The following is a 17,177-nucleotide window of genomic DNA, read 5'->3' as shown; positions in this document are numbered from 1 at the left end:
CTCTTCTGATCTCTTCTCCCATCACTTGCATCTCCTGCCCAGATGCCACCCTCATCTGCTCCATTTCCTCCCTGTGAGCATCCAATTTAGTTTCTACCCCCATTCTGACCCCCTCTATCTGCTGCCCCATTTTTTAAACTTCCCTTTCCGCTTGGTCCCTCATGTCCCTCAATTTGCCTTCCATACTGTTTTCTAACCCCTCTAACCCCTTTTTCATCCCTTCCATTTGATTCTCTTGAGCGGCCATTCTGTTTTCTACCCCCGTTAACCCATTCTTTACCTCTTTTATCCCATTGTCTAACCCCTCACCGGTACCCCTCGCTTCGTCCCTCATTACCCCCAATTGCTCACTCTGAGCATCCATCCGGTTCCCCAATTGCTGACTATTAGCCCTCATCTCGTCCTTCTGCAGGTTGAGGGACGCCTGCATTTGTACCATAAATTGCTCCATGAGGGCCTGCATTTGGGCCATCCCTCCCACTTGTGCAGCGGGTGCGGCCGCCGTAGCCATGTGCGAGGCGCCATTTTGCGCGCCCGCAACCTCGTGCGCGAGAGCGCCATCTTGCGAACCTGCCGCCCTCACTGCTTCGCTCTCCTCATGTCCCTCAATTTGGTCCTGGATCGACCCTGCCTCACTCTCCTCTACCGGAACCCAGCCGTCTTGATCTGCCATAGCGCGACTTTCAAAATTCGGGTTTTTTGTAAAACAAAATCAAATTTCGGTGTCTTTATAATTTTGACCAAATTTTTTCCTAGATGTTTTTTTTTTTTAATTTGGTTCGGGCCTCGAATCTCACTCCTCGACACCAATTGTTACGGATCGCGGTTAGATGTTACTTCGACCGAGCGGTGGTGTATTACCGCGACCTAACAGTTATTCCCCGACTAGACCCCGATTCCACCCAACGTTGACCAAATCGCGCTATGCTAAATCAATGATGGAAAGGACACAACGACTGGGATAGATGAAACGACGCAAGGGGTACAGTTCTCAAGACCTCCGGAGGAGGATATAATTACAGTGGGGGAGAAAAGGGGTAGATTACAAGGTAGTGAGGTAAAGGCACAGAAGAGATAGGCACTTAAATACAATCTTATTTTATTCCAGACAGACCACAGACAAACGGGACAACGCTGACTTACACAGGGATTGATGGCAGGGAAGGACAGGTAGTTCGATAGCACAAGGTGCACCTTGGCTCGGGGACAGGATCAAGCACGGTCCAAGAGATGCAGGGAGGCCTCACAGCGCGCGGAGGTGGCGTCTTTGTTGCTCCAAGCTCAGCGCGCATCTGACATCACCTCCCTCTTCCTGCGCATGCTCAGCGGGGAGTGACACGCCCTCGGCTGGTTGGCTCCGCCCCAGATGGGACCGGTCCGCCGCTTCTATTGGGTGCGGGGTTTACCGGGCTCCGCCCTTGACGAGGAGCTGACAGGGAGCCCCTGGTTGGTAACCCCGTCGAGCACATGTTCGATGGCGGCTCGTTGGAAAGGCCTGGTGCCCTCCCAACACCCCCTACCAACCAAGCCGGAGTGAGGACGCACACTCCCCGCGCCCGCCGCTGCTGTTGTTGTTGTTGTTGCTGAACCGTGAGGAAGAGCTGCGGGGAGGTATTGGGAGGTCCTAAACTTCCTAACGGTGCCATACAATCACATTCTGGTGCAACGAAGAGTCAGAATTAATGGAAACGAGTCCTTAACTGACATAGACTAAGAATAACTAGCAAGATGTCCTATAGTTGTCTTACATGAGATGCGGTGAACCTGGGTGCGACATTTAATGGGGGAAATAGGGGGAGGTCGGGTCTACAGAGTGTTGTTTACAGAAAATGGGACTAGGGAATGGGGGATTGCGGATAGTTGGGAAGTATTGAGGAAATAGGGGAATATTTACAAGCGGATATGGATGGATGCAAATCCCATATCCGCAACAATATGTATGTATGTATGTATATATGTATGTATGTATGTATGTATGTATATATGTATGTATGTATATATGTATATATATATATATATATATATATATATATATATATATATATATATATATATATATATATATATATATATATATATATATATATATATATATATATATGATGGGGGGAGGGTGGCGGAGGAGGCGATCGCACCAGGTGCGCAGTGGATGGGGTGCCAAATGACACCCTCAAAAAAAACGTTTTAATGCTCCATTTGGTTGTATTTTATATAAATTATAATACAACGAACTCGTGAGATCACGAGAAGCAACTTTCAGAACCGCGACGAACGAGAACCACGTTTTACAGTTTAAACTCCGTGCTACGTATCAATGTGTCATGTCGATGTTTACAAACTCCTTTCCATCCGAATTCACTTTTTTTGTAATTACTATTTCTATCACCTTGCACAGATGTCCGTGAAGTTAGCACACTTTACCAGATTCAAAGTTAGGGTTGTATCATTACAAAAATGGGGGGTGTTGTGATTTCTTTGTACAAAAGGCGGATGTGAATGTGTAAATAGGGTAAATTATGGAGCATGGTAATCCGATAATGGTTCGAATCCTGCAAAGGCCTGAGAAACATAATGTAAGATGTGAATAGGGCAATGGTTCGAATACATTAATGGTTTGAAACCTGTAAAATAAAATCGAATCTGGTAATCGTTTGAATCGGTTAATGGCTCGAATCCGGTAAAAACGTTTAAATCGGTTAATAGTTTGAATCCGGTAGTGGACTGAAACGGTAATGGCCTGAGAAACATAACGCCAGCAACAACAACGTTCGAATCTGGTAATATTGTTGGTGCTGGCGTTATGCTGCTTTATTGGTAAGGCCAAGGCCAGGAGGTGTGCTTTCGTGAAATCGCACGAGAATTACTGTCGACTATTTCCGGAGAAAGATGGCGCCTGTCAAGGGTGACATGATCTTGAGTGCTCTGTTTATTTTATTTTTTTTATTGACTTTTCTTAAGTACTCCAGTGGACATTTGTGTTTCATTAAGGAGGAATTATTGATGCTTCATAGCAATTTCAGTGAGGTTAGTTTGAACACTGTTCTACGTTTGAATCTCCCTGATGAAATTATAGCCGACTCGAGCTATCGCGGGGGGAAAAACACCACATCTCTCGACCAACCGTAAAGGGTGGAAGAGGGGGCATTTTGACAAGACTACGGGAAGCGGAGATCGCCCACCTCTCCCCAGCATCTTCCTGGCTAATGTGCGATCTTTGCATTACAAAATGGATGAGTTGTCATGTCATGCCACATACAAACTCTGCAAGATTTCCGGGACTGTTCTGTATAGATTTTTACCGAAACTTGCCTCGACTTCACTGTACCTGATGCTGTTATCCGGATCCCCGGATTTACGCTGCACTGCTCGGATTGTGATTTTGACGCAATAAGTAAAAGGAAAGGTGGACGACTGTGTTATCTAGTCGATTACACGTGATGTACGAATACAAAGGTGTTATCACATTCCTGTACCGCAAAACTGGAAACTTTAGTCGTAAAATGTCATCCATTTTATCTTCCTTGTGAGATTTCATCATTGGTTCTCATTGCTGTAGACATCTTTCTGGACGCTAATGCTGCATCTGCCATCGAACAACTCTCTGATATCATTACTACACATGAAAATGCGAACTCAGGGGCATTTTCTGTGGTAGCAGGAGACTTTAATCATACCAAACGAAGGAAGTGTCTTCCCAAATACTTACCAGCATGTCACCTGTTCAAGTCGCCATGATAAGGTTTTGGATCATTGTTACACGATTAAAAAAGATGCTTATTGTTCACTACGTCGAGCCTCTCTAGTCGAATCAGATCATAATATGATCCATTAGTACCTCCATACCGTCAGCGATTGAAGCATTAAAAGTCAGTGAAAAGACTTGTCCCACAGTGGACTCCAACGGTGGCAATTGAATCTGTGAAGGATGCTTTCCAGGAGAAATTAGAAATTAATATTTCTTCTTCCAATCCAAAACTATTTTGGCAGGATAGTAATGCGATTACAGCGTTCAAACCAAGGATCAAAACTTTGCTTCTGGATAATACGACCCTGCCAGATCAACTCAACCATTTTTATGCCATGTTGTCGGTGAACGCAAGAAGTGTGGCGATCTTCCCCAAGCATTTGTGATTGTGGAGCACGATACCAAGCGATCTCTTTCTGGTCTGAAAGTTGGTAAAGCGACGGGTTCAGTTGGCATATCTGGCCATCTCCTGCGGTCTCGTGCAGATGAACTCTCAATCTGTGATGATTGCAATCTATGATAAATTCAAGGTGTTTTAAACAATCTGTGATAATTATTGTGCCAAAATGTACTCCAATCACGTGTCTCAATGATTATCGTCCCATAGCCTTGAACGTCTGTTGTCATGAAATCATTTGAGCGCCTTGTTCTGAAATTTGTAAAATCTAGTTTTTCGACTTCGTTAGATCCTTTTCAGATTGCTTATCGTAGCAACAAATGACGCTGTTTGTCTTACTGTACACAATGTTTCCGGCTTGCACATGCAAGCATGAAAACGCCGTAAAACAATGATGTTGAATGTTTTGCAGCACTTGGATAATAAAACTTCAACATTTGTCCGATTACTATTTATTGATTTCAGGTCGGCTTTAACACTATTTCGCCATATAAATTATATTTGAAACTTGTTAAACTCGGTCTTGACCGATCGATATCTAGCTGGCTGTTGGTCTTTCTCAAAGAAGATCTATCACATTATTTCATACTAGCAACGGTACCTGCCCTATGGGCGGGGCTTCAATTGGGAGGCCCAAATTAAAAGGCAAAATATCAGAAATTGAAGGCTTTTTTTTTTTAAACGATTTATATAAACATCCGTTAAATCATATCACACACAAATCATCAAAATCTAAACAGTATTTGTAGAATTTCAATAAAAGCCACATCACTGTTCATATCGGTAAATATTATTCCATCGTGTTTCAAATTTGGGCAATGGGCTCTCCAATATTTGATGTGTTCACGGTTTGAATTACATAACGTGACGTTTGACGATGTTTTCATTGTGACGATATTGTGACGATGTTTGTGTTCACGGTAGTGTTTGATGTGACGGTGTGAACGTAATTTCGTAATGTTTTTCGTTTTTATTTTCGGAATCGTTTAATGAACGTTTAATGAGCGTAAGAATGAGCGTAATGATCATTAAATGAATGAATGAACGTAATGTATAATTCGATGCGAAGCGAAAGATGCCTCAGAGCTGTCGCTACATTCACAATCGCTATGTCGTATATACTCCCCATATGTGTTTCCTTCATTGTAAAAACTACCAAGTCAACAGTTAAAAGGATTTTGAGCCGATAGGTGTTACGGCCTTGGCAAGATCGATGGAGACAGTGTTCTGTTAGCTTATACACCGCCCAAATAGCTATGTGGAATTCTCTCATGTAGAGATTAAACCCACGTTGTTTGAACTTTGGCCGAGGTCATTATTTACTTTTAATGATGTTTATATATGAATCAAAAAGAAGATAATTGGTTTTGGGTCGTCTTTTCAGCATATCTCGTGGGATTGTGAGTTGGAGAGACGACCGTGATGGCGGGGAGAGGGTTGGAATTCTCTCAAGCAGGGATTCAACCCATGTCGTTATAAAAGGTCTTTGTCCGAGGTCACCGAGTCCGATCGGTGCAGCCGTGCAGCGATCGGTGCAGCCGTTTGTGCGGCACCCGGGAAAATAACGATATGCAGGAGTCCAAACCTGAAAATGCTGGAGACCAAAGCTGAAATTGGGAAAACAATGTAGCCTATTTTACTCCAGTGGGTCCCAGGATTACCCTCCCAAAATATTGTTGCGATCGGTTCAGCCGTTTTTGCGGTACCTTTGAACGGACAGACAGACAGACAGAGATGGACGGACATTTGGTGAATTATAGCAAGATTTAAGCATTCCACCAACATACCATTCCTCTGTCATTCTAGAGCGGTGGTTGACAAACATGACCATTTCCGCAAGCTTCTGAGCAGCTTCTTCTTGGATGTTGTGTCCCAGTTCTGCTTTGGTGTGGAAGCTCCTCCATCCACAGAAGTAATTCATAAAATTCTATCCTTGGTTTTCAACTCAGCAGAACATGATCCAGGTAAGCTCAGATTTGTGACTAGCAATACTTTCACTGCATGTACGTACCAAAAATATTGAAACAATACACCTAGATTTGATATTAACCTCTGAACTTGCATGTGAATTATGTTCCTCCGAATGCAAAACTTTGTTCGCCTTTACCTTTACGAGTTGTCTTGTGAGATTTTGGATGGTGCTGTGCTACCCGCTTTACAATGCTATGGTGAGAACCCCTTGTGTCTACAAGCATGACAACACATTGTGCCATGTTACTTTATGTGAGGAATTTATTTGATGACAACAACATTGAGAAAATGCATTGACCATGCCCATAGCCCCGACTTAATCCCATAGAAGCATTGGGGATAGAAAGATATGTGGGCACTAGCTGGACTGGCAGACGACAGCGAGGTCATAGCGGATGGGGAGACTGAGAAGTTCAAGATATGAACCTTTTCTAGCAGCTGACCATGAAAATAGACAGGTGGGGTATGCTTGATTATCCTTCCAGAACGACAGGAAGAGACGATTAGAATAACAAGATTGAAAGATATGTTCCATTTGTCAAACCAGGTCAGAAGAACATGATGCAGATACTGTCTGTCTGCCTGTCAGTGGTGTGTCAGTATGACATACGAGTAATACCGAGTCGTCTGCAGAAAGGAAAAGAGGCTGTTGCAGGGCACCAGATAAGTTGGTTGTGTAAGTAAGGAACAATACAGGCCTAAAGACAATGCTTTGGGGCACTTTAGCCAACACAGAGAGAGAGGAGAGGATTGCAGTGATAAAATGAAATAAACATTTGTGAATAAGTTCCAAGTTGTATGCATTGTAGCACCCCCTTAAGATAGCCTATTGGTGTTGCTATAGTAGCTGTCATTGAAGCAAGGAATACACTCTATTTTGCATTTGCCTTTCCGATGGAGTCAGGATTTGAACCTGAAATCACCAGATTCTAATGCAGAATGTGGTAATTGTAATGTGCATGACTTCCACTGAGCACAGTTAAAATATTTGGATATACTGTACTGCATAATATTGAGCATTGGTATATTTCACAATTCCAAAAAGAAGACTTTATGGTATATTATGGAAGAGAAAAAATGCATTGTGGTACTTGTGAAACCATGAAGTACTGAGATCACTTTTTGAATGACCTGCATGTGGTTTTTATTTATTTATTTATTTTTTGCATACAAGATCGAGGCTCGTTTAAGAGCTAACATATTACATACGAAAACAAGCACGGAACCGTAAAATATACAATAAATAAAAGGAGCGGGAGACAAGAGGTGGGAGAGAGGAAAGCATACAATCACAACAGTAGAGAACAGGGACGTCGGTAGATCTGTGGAAGGGAGAGGGCCGGTGGCAGGAAGGGGGCGGGGAGGGGGAGGGAAGGGGTACACTGTTTAAAGCAAATGAACACTACTAGGAATTTCAGGAAAGAAGTCGGAGGTGGATTTGGGGTGTTTTAACAGGGGTAGAAAAGATCAAGATTTTGGATGGGGGAAGATAACAGATGGTGGTGAACGGCTGTTTTAAAGACCTGGAGAGAGGAGTGGGATTGAAGAGAGTGTGCGAGTTTATTCCAGGGGTGGGAGAAAAGAGGAATGAAAGAGTGAGGGTGTATTGAAAAAGCTTCCAGACCTCACTTCAAGATACGAGGCTTTATTGAAATCGATTTTTGGCATCCTAAGCAACAGGCAATAATTTCATCAGTCCTACAAAGCTAATAAAGCATTATAAAGAAAAATCAAGCATTCTAAGACATTAGGCATCAATCCCAGTCACTTCTTACCGATCCAGCGCTCATCTCTGCGTAGCTCATTCAGCAGACAAGATACTGACCCTCTCGCTGACCGAGCGTTCGCCCATAAATAGGCATCCAATATGCCCCACGCCTACGAAGGCTCTCCTTCTTCTTCTTCATTTTCACCACAGAAGGTGAGCAGAGAGTCTTGATTTTGGCAGTTTCACCAGAAGAGGGTTGCTGACAGATCCTGTGTGTCCTGCAGGAATATTTGAGGGACAGAGCACAGACAGCAGGGGGAGCTAGGCCGGAGAGGAGTCGGTACAAGACAGAAAAACCACCTACCTGCTTGCAGTGAGAGAGAGAAAGGCCCTCAGAATCAGCTTCATCACGGGAGATACCAATGATTCTGAAAGCTTTGGTTTCAACCGCGTGAAGCTAGGTGTGAGGCAGGAGCACCAGCCCAGAGGAGAGAGAGCAGTAATCCATTGAACTGCGGATGAAAGCTTTGTATGTGGTGAGGAGCTCAGGTGTGCCAAGGAAGGACTTCGCACGACGGAGGATGCCCAGACGGCGACTGGCTTTGAAGGCCAGCTTGGAAATGTGGTTTTTCCCAGGAAAGATCATGGCAGATAGTGAGACCCAAAAGCTTGAGTGACAGAACTTCTTCAAGAGGATTGTTGAGAAAGTAGATGGGAGGGTTTTCCAGACAGTCTTTACGGAGTGACAAAGTGAGAGTGTGAGATTTGTCAGGATTGAAAGACATGTTCCACTTGTTTGACAAGTTTGTGATTTTGTCCAGGTGTTCAGAGAGTGAAGAGGATGCTGCCTGCTGATCTGAGGGTTGAGATAATGGTTGATTTGGTAATCCTGTATTAACATTAAGAAACTGATCCAACAGCATCAAATTGAGATTTTGAACGACATTTGCATGAAGAACCATATGTACCACGGTATTACTTGTACCATGTCAATGTCTGCTAGTTCTCACCACAGGTGTGCTGGCAACACGTCAATTCAGTCCTTTTGAAGAGTGCTTGGACAGCAGCCCAGTCATCCGTTCCTTGCTTCTCAAACTACTGCTGCGGTACAGGTAAGACAGTTAAATAACTAATTTGGCTGAACAGTTCCAATTCTGATCATATAATACCAGCAGTGACCCGTTTAACATCTGCGCATTGTAAAATGTTGACAAATTGCAACCTGCTTCTACATTCGCGTCAACCTGCTCCTGTGTTCTACTAATGCGCAGTTTTTCGCCTGCGCAAAAATATATATATATATACGAGTCGCGCATGACCGGCTTCTGCATTCCCGGTCCTGCGCTTCACGTTTTCACGGCTTTTAGCGACCACATAAAATATTTTAGCTGCGCTATAAGCGAGCTTCATGGGATATACCGCCATTCACACTGTGGACATTGCTTCACAAGATATCCCACCATTCGCATGGTAAACATAGCTTCGCGGGATATCCCACCATTCACACTGTCAACAGCTTTGTGGGATATCCAGCCATTCACACAGTAGACATTGCTTCATGGACTATCCCACCATTCACACAGTAGACATTGCTTCATGGGATATCCCACCATTCACACAGTAGACATTGCTTCATGGGATATCCCACCATTCACACAGTAGACATTGCTTCGTGGACTATCCCACCATTCACACAGTAGACATTGCTTCATGGGATATCCCACCATTCACACAGTAGACATTGCTTCGTGGACGATCCCACCATTCACACAGTGAACATTGCTTCGTGGACTATCCCACCATTCACACAGTAGACATTGCTTCGTGGACTATCCCACCATTCACACAGTAGACATTGCTTCGTGGACTATCCCACCATTCACACAGTGAACATTGCTTCGTGGACTATCCCACCATTCACACAGTCGACATTGCTTCGTGGACTATCCCACCATTCACACAGTGAACATTGTTTCATGGACTATCCCACCATTCACACTGTGAACAGCTTTGTGGGATATCCCACCATTCACACAGTAGACATTGCTTCATGGGATATCCCACCATTCACACAGTATACATTGCTTTGTGGACTATCCCACCATTCACACAGTAGACATTGCTTCGTGGACTATCCCACCATTCACACAGTAGACATTGCTTCGTGCACTATCCCACCATTCACACAGTGAACATTGCTTTGTGGACTATCCCACCATTCACACAATAGACATTGCTTCATGGACTATCCCACCATTCACACAGTAGACATTGCTTCATGGGATATTCCACCATTCACACAGTAGACATTGCTTCATGGGATATCCCACCATTCATACAGTAGACATTGCTTCGTGGACTATCCCACCATTCACACAGTAGACATTGCTTCATGGGATATCCCACCATTCACACAGTAGACATTGCTTCGTGGACGATCCCACCATTCACACAGTGAACATTGCTTCATGTGATATCCCACCATTCACACAGTAGACATTGCTTCATGTGATATCCCACCATTCACACAGTGAACATTGCTTCATGTGATATCCCACCATTCACACAGTAGACATTGCTTCGTGGACTATCCCACCATTCACACAGTAGACATTGCTTCATGGGATATTCCACCATTCACACAGTAGACATTGCTTCGTGGACTATCCCACCATTCACACAGTGAACATTGCTTCGTGGACTATCCCACGATTCACACAGTAGACATTGCTTCGTGGACTATCCCACCATTCACACAGTAGACATTGCTTCGTGGACTATTCCACCATTCACACAGTGAACATTGTTTCGTGTACTATCGTGTACTATGCATTGTGTACTATGCAAACAAACATTGTGTACTATGTACAAAGCAAACGTGTACTATGCATTGAAGGAGGATGCCCAGTCTATGGCAGGATTTGCATGCAGCTTTGTTATATGGTCAGTCCAGGAAAGGTTTTGGCTGAGGATGAAGCCAAAAAGTTCAAGAAACTGAACCTCTTCCAGTGGATGACCAAGGAAAAGATATATCAGTTCAAATTGATTCCTCTACTCTTCCTCGACTCCAATTTGTTCATCTGATCATACGCTTGTGAGAGACATCTCTCTAGCTATTCTCAGAGAGCCGCATCAGCACAGGCGAGTCTAGCAGTTCACTCAGGCAGATTGGCAAGGACTGCAAGCAGCCATTTCACTTCAGGACTGGTCTCCGATATCTACCGGATTTCCGGTTCCTCGGGCGAGTGAAGCGTACTTCGAGCTCTCCATGGCATCGAAGTTTAAGTGTTTTCCCATTCTTGTCTTTGTCAAATTTCCACTGGTTATTTTGCTGTGTACGTGTTATTGTGTGTTTCTGGTTGGTATTGGTTTGTAATTCGTACAAACTTGTGTGTAGTTAATCGTTTTCTGAGTCGTACCTCGTGCGCGGCCTGGTAACTTGGGGCTTCCCTCCCCCGTCAGTGTTTTGTCGGTTTGGGTTATTTCCTCCGCTGCATTGCTTGTTTCTTTTATTTTATTTTGTCCCCCTCACCTCACCTCCCTAGACAAAGAATTCTATATTGATTCTTTCTCCCCTCCCGGACACGTTTGTTCGCTCTCCTCCTCGTCTCGGCTTGTGCCCCGCCCCCTGTATCTCGTTTCTCTCCCGCCTCTGCTCCTTCCTTCTCAAATCCACGTTCTCGCTTGGAGACTTTTCCCAGATTGTTTTTCATGGTTCTGTTTGGATATTGTTGGAATATGTTTAAACTGCAGCCGTGATGCTGACGACGCCCCCCCCCCCCCCCCCCCCCCAGAATTTCCATGTTTTAAACGTTTCCCAGTGTGTACCCTGGTCAGAATAGGTACACCGTATCCCTGCGTGTCGTAAGAGACGACGAAGAGGGTTGGCGTCAGGAAGGGCATCCGGCCATAAAAAACATTGCCTCAAAAAGAGAACCATGACAATTACAACTACATATTGGCAGGGTGCAGCCCGAAGTGGAGATCGGTTTTTGAGGTTTGGGACATGGAATGTAGGGACAATGACGGAGATCAGGAGAAGTGGTGGAAGTATTGGTCAGAAGAAGAGTGGACATATGTTGTGTGCAAGAGACGAGATGGAAGGGAAGTGGTGTGAGAATGGTGAAGGGTAGGCAGGGACAGAAATACAAGTTTGCGTGGCAAGGGTGCCCGGAGGGCATGAATGGTGTTGGTGTCCTGTTTTCTGAGGAGTTTGTAGACAGTGTGGTGAGTGTGACTAGAGTGAGTGATAGGTTGATGATGGTGAAAATGATGATTGGAAAGCTCTTGGTGAACGTCATCTCGGGATATGCTCCGCAGGTTGGTCGAAGCAATGAAGAGAAGGACAAGTTCTGGTGTGCGATAGAGAAGCTGATGGAAAATGTGAAAGATGAAGAGGTTGTTGTGGTGGGAGGAGACCTGAATGGACATGTGGGAAGGAGTATGGATGGTTTTGAGGGAGTTCATGGGGGTTACGGATATGGTGTGAGAAATGGAGAAGGTGAAAGGATTTTGGAGTTTGCTGATGGAGCTGATTTGTTGATTTGTAATACTCAGTTCCAGAAAGAGGATAATAAGCTTGTTACATACACGTCAGGTGGGTCGACGACAACCGTTGACTACCTGATGGTGCGGGGGCGAGATAGGGGGCACCTCCTATTTGTGGGATATCCCACCATTCACACAGTAGACATTGCTTCATGGGATATCCCACCATTCACACAGTATACACAAAGGTGATCCCAGGGGAGGAGGCTGTTTCACAGCACCACTTGGTTGTCTGCGACATAAAAATGAAAGGTGCGAGGAGAGCTCGGCGGGTGAAGTACCAACCAAGAATGAAGGTGTGGAGGTTGAAAGAGGTGACAGTAAGGGAGGCATTAAAAGAGAGGCTGAGTAGGGTAGAGGATGATGTGGTTGAGCTTGAAAGTGGTTGGATGTCAATGAAAGCTAGTCTGTTGGGAGCCGTTGGTGAGGTATGTGGATGGACAAAAGGACCACCGAGGCTCTCGGAAACATGGTGGTGGGATGATGAAGTTGGAAAGAGGATTGACGAGAAGAGGAAGAAGTTCAAGGAGTGGCAGAAGGCGAAGGGTACGGGAGCAGAAACAGCAGAGCATGAAAGTTATAAGGCAGCCAGGAAGGCTGCAAAGAAAGAGGTAGCAAAGGCGCAGGAGGCATGTAGGAAAATGTTCGGAGAACGCTTGGATTCAGAAGAGGGTCAGAAAGCAGTATTCAGGATTGCAAAGCACATAGCGAAAGAGAGGTGTGACGTGATGGGGGTGAGTTGCTTGAAGGATGAAGTGGGACAAATCGTTGTCGACCCAGATGGAATTAAAGGAAGATGGAAAAGATATATGGAAATGCTGTTGAATACAGAGAATGAATGGGATGGCAACATAGAGAGTAACCCAGTTTTAGGACCGGCAGAGAAGATAACTGAGAAGGAAGTTGAGGAAGCGATAACAGCAATGAAGAGTGGAAAAGCGGGAGGACCGACGGGAGTTGTGGGAGATATGTTGAAGGCAGCAGGAAGTTGGGGTGTGAAGAGAATGACAGAGATCTGTTATCTGGTGGTGAAAGAAGGCCGCATTCCAGTGGATTGGGAACTGAGTACCCTCGTCCCTCTATACAAGGGGAAAGGTGACCCCCTGGAGTGTGGCTCGTACCGAGCGATAAAGTTATTGGAGCATGGAATGAAGGTATTGGAAAGGGTGTTGGAGAGGAGGATAAGGAAGAAAGTGAAGATCGACGAAATGCAGTTTGGATTTATGCCAGGAAGAGGAACGACAGATGCGCTTTTCATTGTGAGGCAGTTGCAGGAGAAGTACATGGAGAAGAGGAAGAATTTGTTTTTTGTGTTTGTTGATCTGGAGAAAGCATTCGATAGGGTTCCACGCAAAGTATTGACATGGGCATTGAGGAAGTTAGGAGTGGAGGAATGGTTGATCAGAGTAGTGATGGCAATGTACAAAAGAGCGCGCACAGCTGTAAGGACGAAGGACGGGAACAGTGGTGAGTTTGAGGTGAAGGTGGGAGTGCATCAGGGGTCGGTACTAAGTCCACTGCTATTTATAGCTGTGATGGAGGTGCTGGCTCAGAACGTAAAGGAGGGTTTACCGTGGGAGTTGTTGTATGCAGATGATCTGGTGTTGATTGCGGAAAGTATGGATGGACTGAAGGAAAAGATGAACAAGTGGAAGGAATGTATGGAGACAAAAGGTCTGAAGGTGAATATCGGAAAGACGAAGGTGATGGCAAGTGGTAAAGCATGTGGTGAGGTGGAAAGAACTGGGAAGTGGCCGTGTGCTGTGTGCAGGAAGGGTGTCGGAGTGAACTCCATTCAATGTACAATGTGCGCTGAGTGGGTTCATCAAAAATGTAATGGTCTGAGAGGGTCATTTACCAGTGTGGCAGCTACATTCAAATGTAAGGTGTGCACAGAGGGAGCTGCAGATGGAGGAAATGTTGAGTTGGATCTTGGAGACGGCGTGAAGCTGGAATGTGTGAAAACATTTTGCTGCCTCGGAGACATGCTGAATGGAGAAGGTGGATCAGACTCGGCAACGGTTGCTCGAGTGAGATGTGCATGGAAGAAGTTTCGGGAACTGAGTGGCGTGCTGATGAGGAGGAGAGTGTCGCTGAAGCTGAAGGGAAAGGTGTATGCTGCATGTGTGAGAAGTGTTATGATTTATGGGAGCGAGACATGGGTAATGAACGTAGAGCAGCAACGAAGGCTGGAAAGGGTGGAAATGCGAATGGTTCGATGGATGTGCGGAGTATCGTTGAGAGAGAGGAAGACAAATGATGAATTGCGAAAGATGATGGGAATATTGCCTGTGATTGATGCTGTGAAGAGGAACAGGCTGAGATGGTTTGGTCATGTGTTGAGGAAGGATGAAAGTGACTGGTTGAGAAGAGTGATGGAAATTGATGTAGAAGGAAGTAGAGGACGGGGAAGACCGAGAAAGACTTGGCTAAAGATGGTGGAAGAAGAAATGCGGGCAAGGGGGTTAACAAGGAGAGATGCAGAAAATAGGGCAAAATGGAGAAGATTGTCATGGGGACCGCAAGGCTAACCCCCGCTCTAGCAGGGAAAATGGCCGTAAAATGCATGTTGTATCCCACCATTCACACTGAGAACAGCTTTGTGGGATATCCCACCATTCACACAGTAGACATTGCTTCATGTGATATCCCACCATTCACAGCATAAGCAATGCTTCATGGGATATCTTGCCGTTCACATGGTAAGCATAGCTTTGCGGGATATTCCACCATTCACACTGTTAATGGCTTCATGGGATATCCCACCAGCTGCATAACACGGCATCTCCTCGAGTTACCGTACAGAATAAAAACACACTGCTGCATCTATTAGTGCAATTAGCTGTCTCCCTTTCCCCACTGAAAGAATTTTTTTTTTTTTTTTGTATGCAAGAGCGAGGCTCGTGGAAGAGCTAAAAATGTCCTGGCATTCGCGGAATTTTCTTCAACATTGGCGGATTTTCATCGACATTCACCGATTTTGCTTCGACATTCATGGATTTTGCCTCGACATTTGCAGATTTTGAAATGCCCAGAACCTATCCTCAATTTACATTGAAACAATGCCCCCACATTCACTGTTCCAACTTTTGCAGCATTTTCCAGTAATGTATCCCCCACAAATGTTGGGGGCTGAGTGTACATTATGGTTATATAGCTTGGATAGATTCCAATTGCACTGGCCCATAGGCTGACACCAGAGGCCTGCAGACTGAGACCTATACTTACTGTGGCCTTCACAAGGCCTGTGACACCGATCGGCTCCAACCTTTCAATATTTGACGATCCTTTTTTATAGTCGCTTTGGTCGTTTTACACTGAAGGGAAACATAATAAATAAGGTGGTGTAAAATATACTGCATCATTGGCAGTAACCTGGAATTTATTTTATACGACCTTTAAAATATTTATTTTATTTTAATTGAATTACATTCAGTACTTCAACATTGTAGAACACAAATTACCATTTTGGCACTTTCAAAAACCTGTTTAGCAGTTCTTGGACAAAATATTATGGAATTACACATCACAACCAATCGAATTTGCTGCTCGTAGACCCTGGCCGTGTCCTTGTTTTTCAAAACAGCAAAGGGTAATGTGCTCTCTGAACTCTTCAGTTGTGTGAGTGCATATAAAGCCTAAGTCACGCATAGGCGGATTTGTCGGCGATTACTGGCGACTGGAAAAATCGCCACCACCCGCCGACAATCGTAATGAAACCGTAATGGACGGTCTTCTGTAATCGTGGTTATCCTCCCCAGGTCGGCTGCAGTCGGCAAGAGCCGCAAAGGGGCCAATTTTTTTTTTAAATGTTTAAAAACGGCGCGCTCAGTCGTCCTCAAAAAAGATCCGCCATGCTGTCGTGATGGAACCGCCATGCTGTCGTCGGTATCCGTAATAAGATTCGTAATAGGCCGTAAAGCGGCCGCAACCCAGTCGCTCATAGTCTCCCGCAATCGCCCCACCAGCTAGCACGGCAGAGATGCGAATGCCATACGAAGCAATGCATCTTCCCGACTACGGGCCGACACTGTTGCGGCTGCATATCGACTACAGAAGAACTGCCACGTCTCCCCTGCGGCTATGGGAGACTGACGACGACAGCAGGACTAGTGGCGGCCGAGTTACGGCCATTGGCGACAGATACGACTGCCTGGCGACTGCATTACGACATACCACGATTCCATGGCAAGACAGGATGGTGTGAGGGTCTCCGTGGAGTGAGGTCCTGTGGTGCCGACAAGGATAATGCTTTATTGTTTGGACTTGGGACTTTTGGGAACTTTATTTTTGGGACTTTGGTCCTTTGGAAACTTTATTTATGGGACTTGGGACCAGTGGAAATAATTTGTTGGACTTTATTTCCATTCTCTCTCCCTGCAGAAAAGTTTGATTATTACATTACAATGATACATCTTTATTAACTTTCTTATTGTACATCAAACATCTTTATGCTTCATGTCATACATCATTGAAATGAATAAAGTGAAATGTAAAATAGAGAGATAAAGATTTAAAAAGTTGTGTGAATCGTCTCCAATCGCCGGCGGTCTTATTGCAGTCTTGTGGACGTCGGAGTAAACCGCCACCCGGCCCCAATGCAGTCGCCGCGATCCGCCATCGGTCGTAATCTAGCCACCAGACTGTCGCCACGCTGCCGCCGTGCATCCGCAATGCAGTCGTCGTCGATCTTCAACAGTCGCCATCCCACTCGGGGCGTCGTCGCAATGCAGGCGCAATGTGGCCGCCTGCAGTCGCCATACTGCCGCCTGACCATATTTGATCGCCAGTAGTCGCCGAAAAATCTT

General features: G+C 45.1%; 1 protein-coding gene across 1 annotated transcript in view; it reads left to right on the top strand.

Moving 5' to 3' along the window:
• RNF213 (ring finger protein 213) overlaps window positions 1-17,177 on the top strand; it is a 391,778-nt gene that overhangs the window by 273,172 nt on the left and 101,429 nt on the right. Inside the window, exons 36-37 of the mRNA XM_078781285.1 lie at window positions 5,949-6,106; window positions 8,825-8,933. Of these exons, the coding sequence (XP_078637411.1) occupies window positions 5,949-6,106; window positions 8,825-8,933 (267 nt within the window). The remainder of the gene's footprint in view (window positions 1-5,948; window positions 6,107-8,824; window positions 8,934-17,177) is intronic.

This window comes from Myxine glutinosa, chromosome 7 (genome assembly GCF_964187855.1).
Source record: "Myxine glutinosa chromosome 7, kmMyxGlut1.1, whole genome shotgun sequence".
NCBI lineage: Eukaryota > Metazoa > Chordata > Myxini > Myxiniformes > Myxinidae > Myxine > Myxine glutinosa.
Note: the sequence above shows the minus strand (reverse complement) of the source record. Positions and strands in the feature narration are given on the sequence as shown.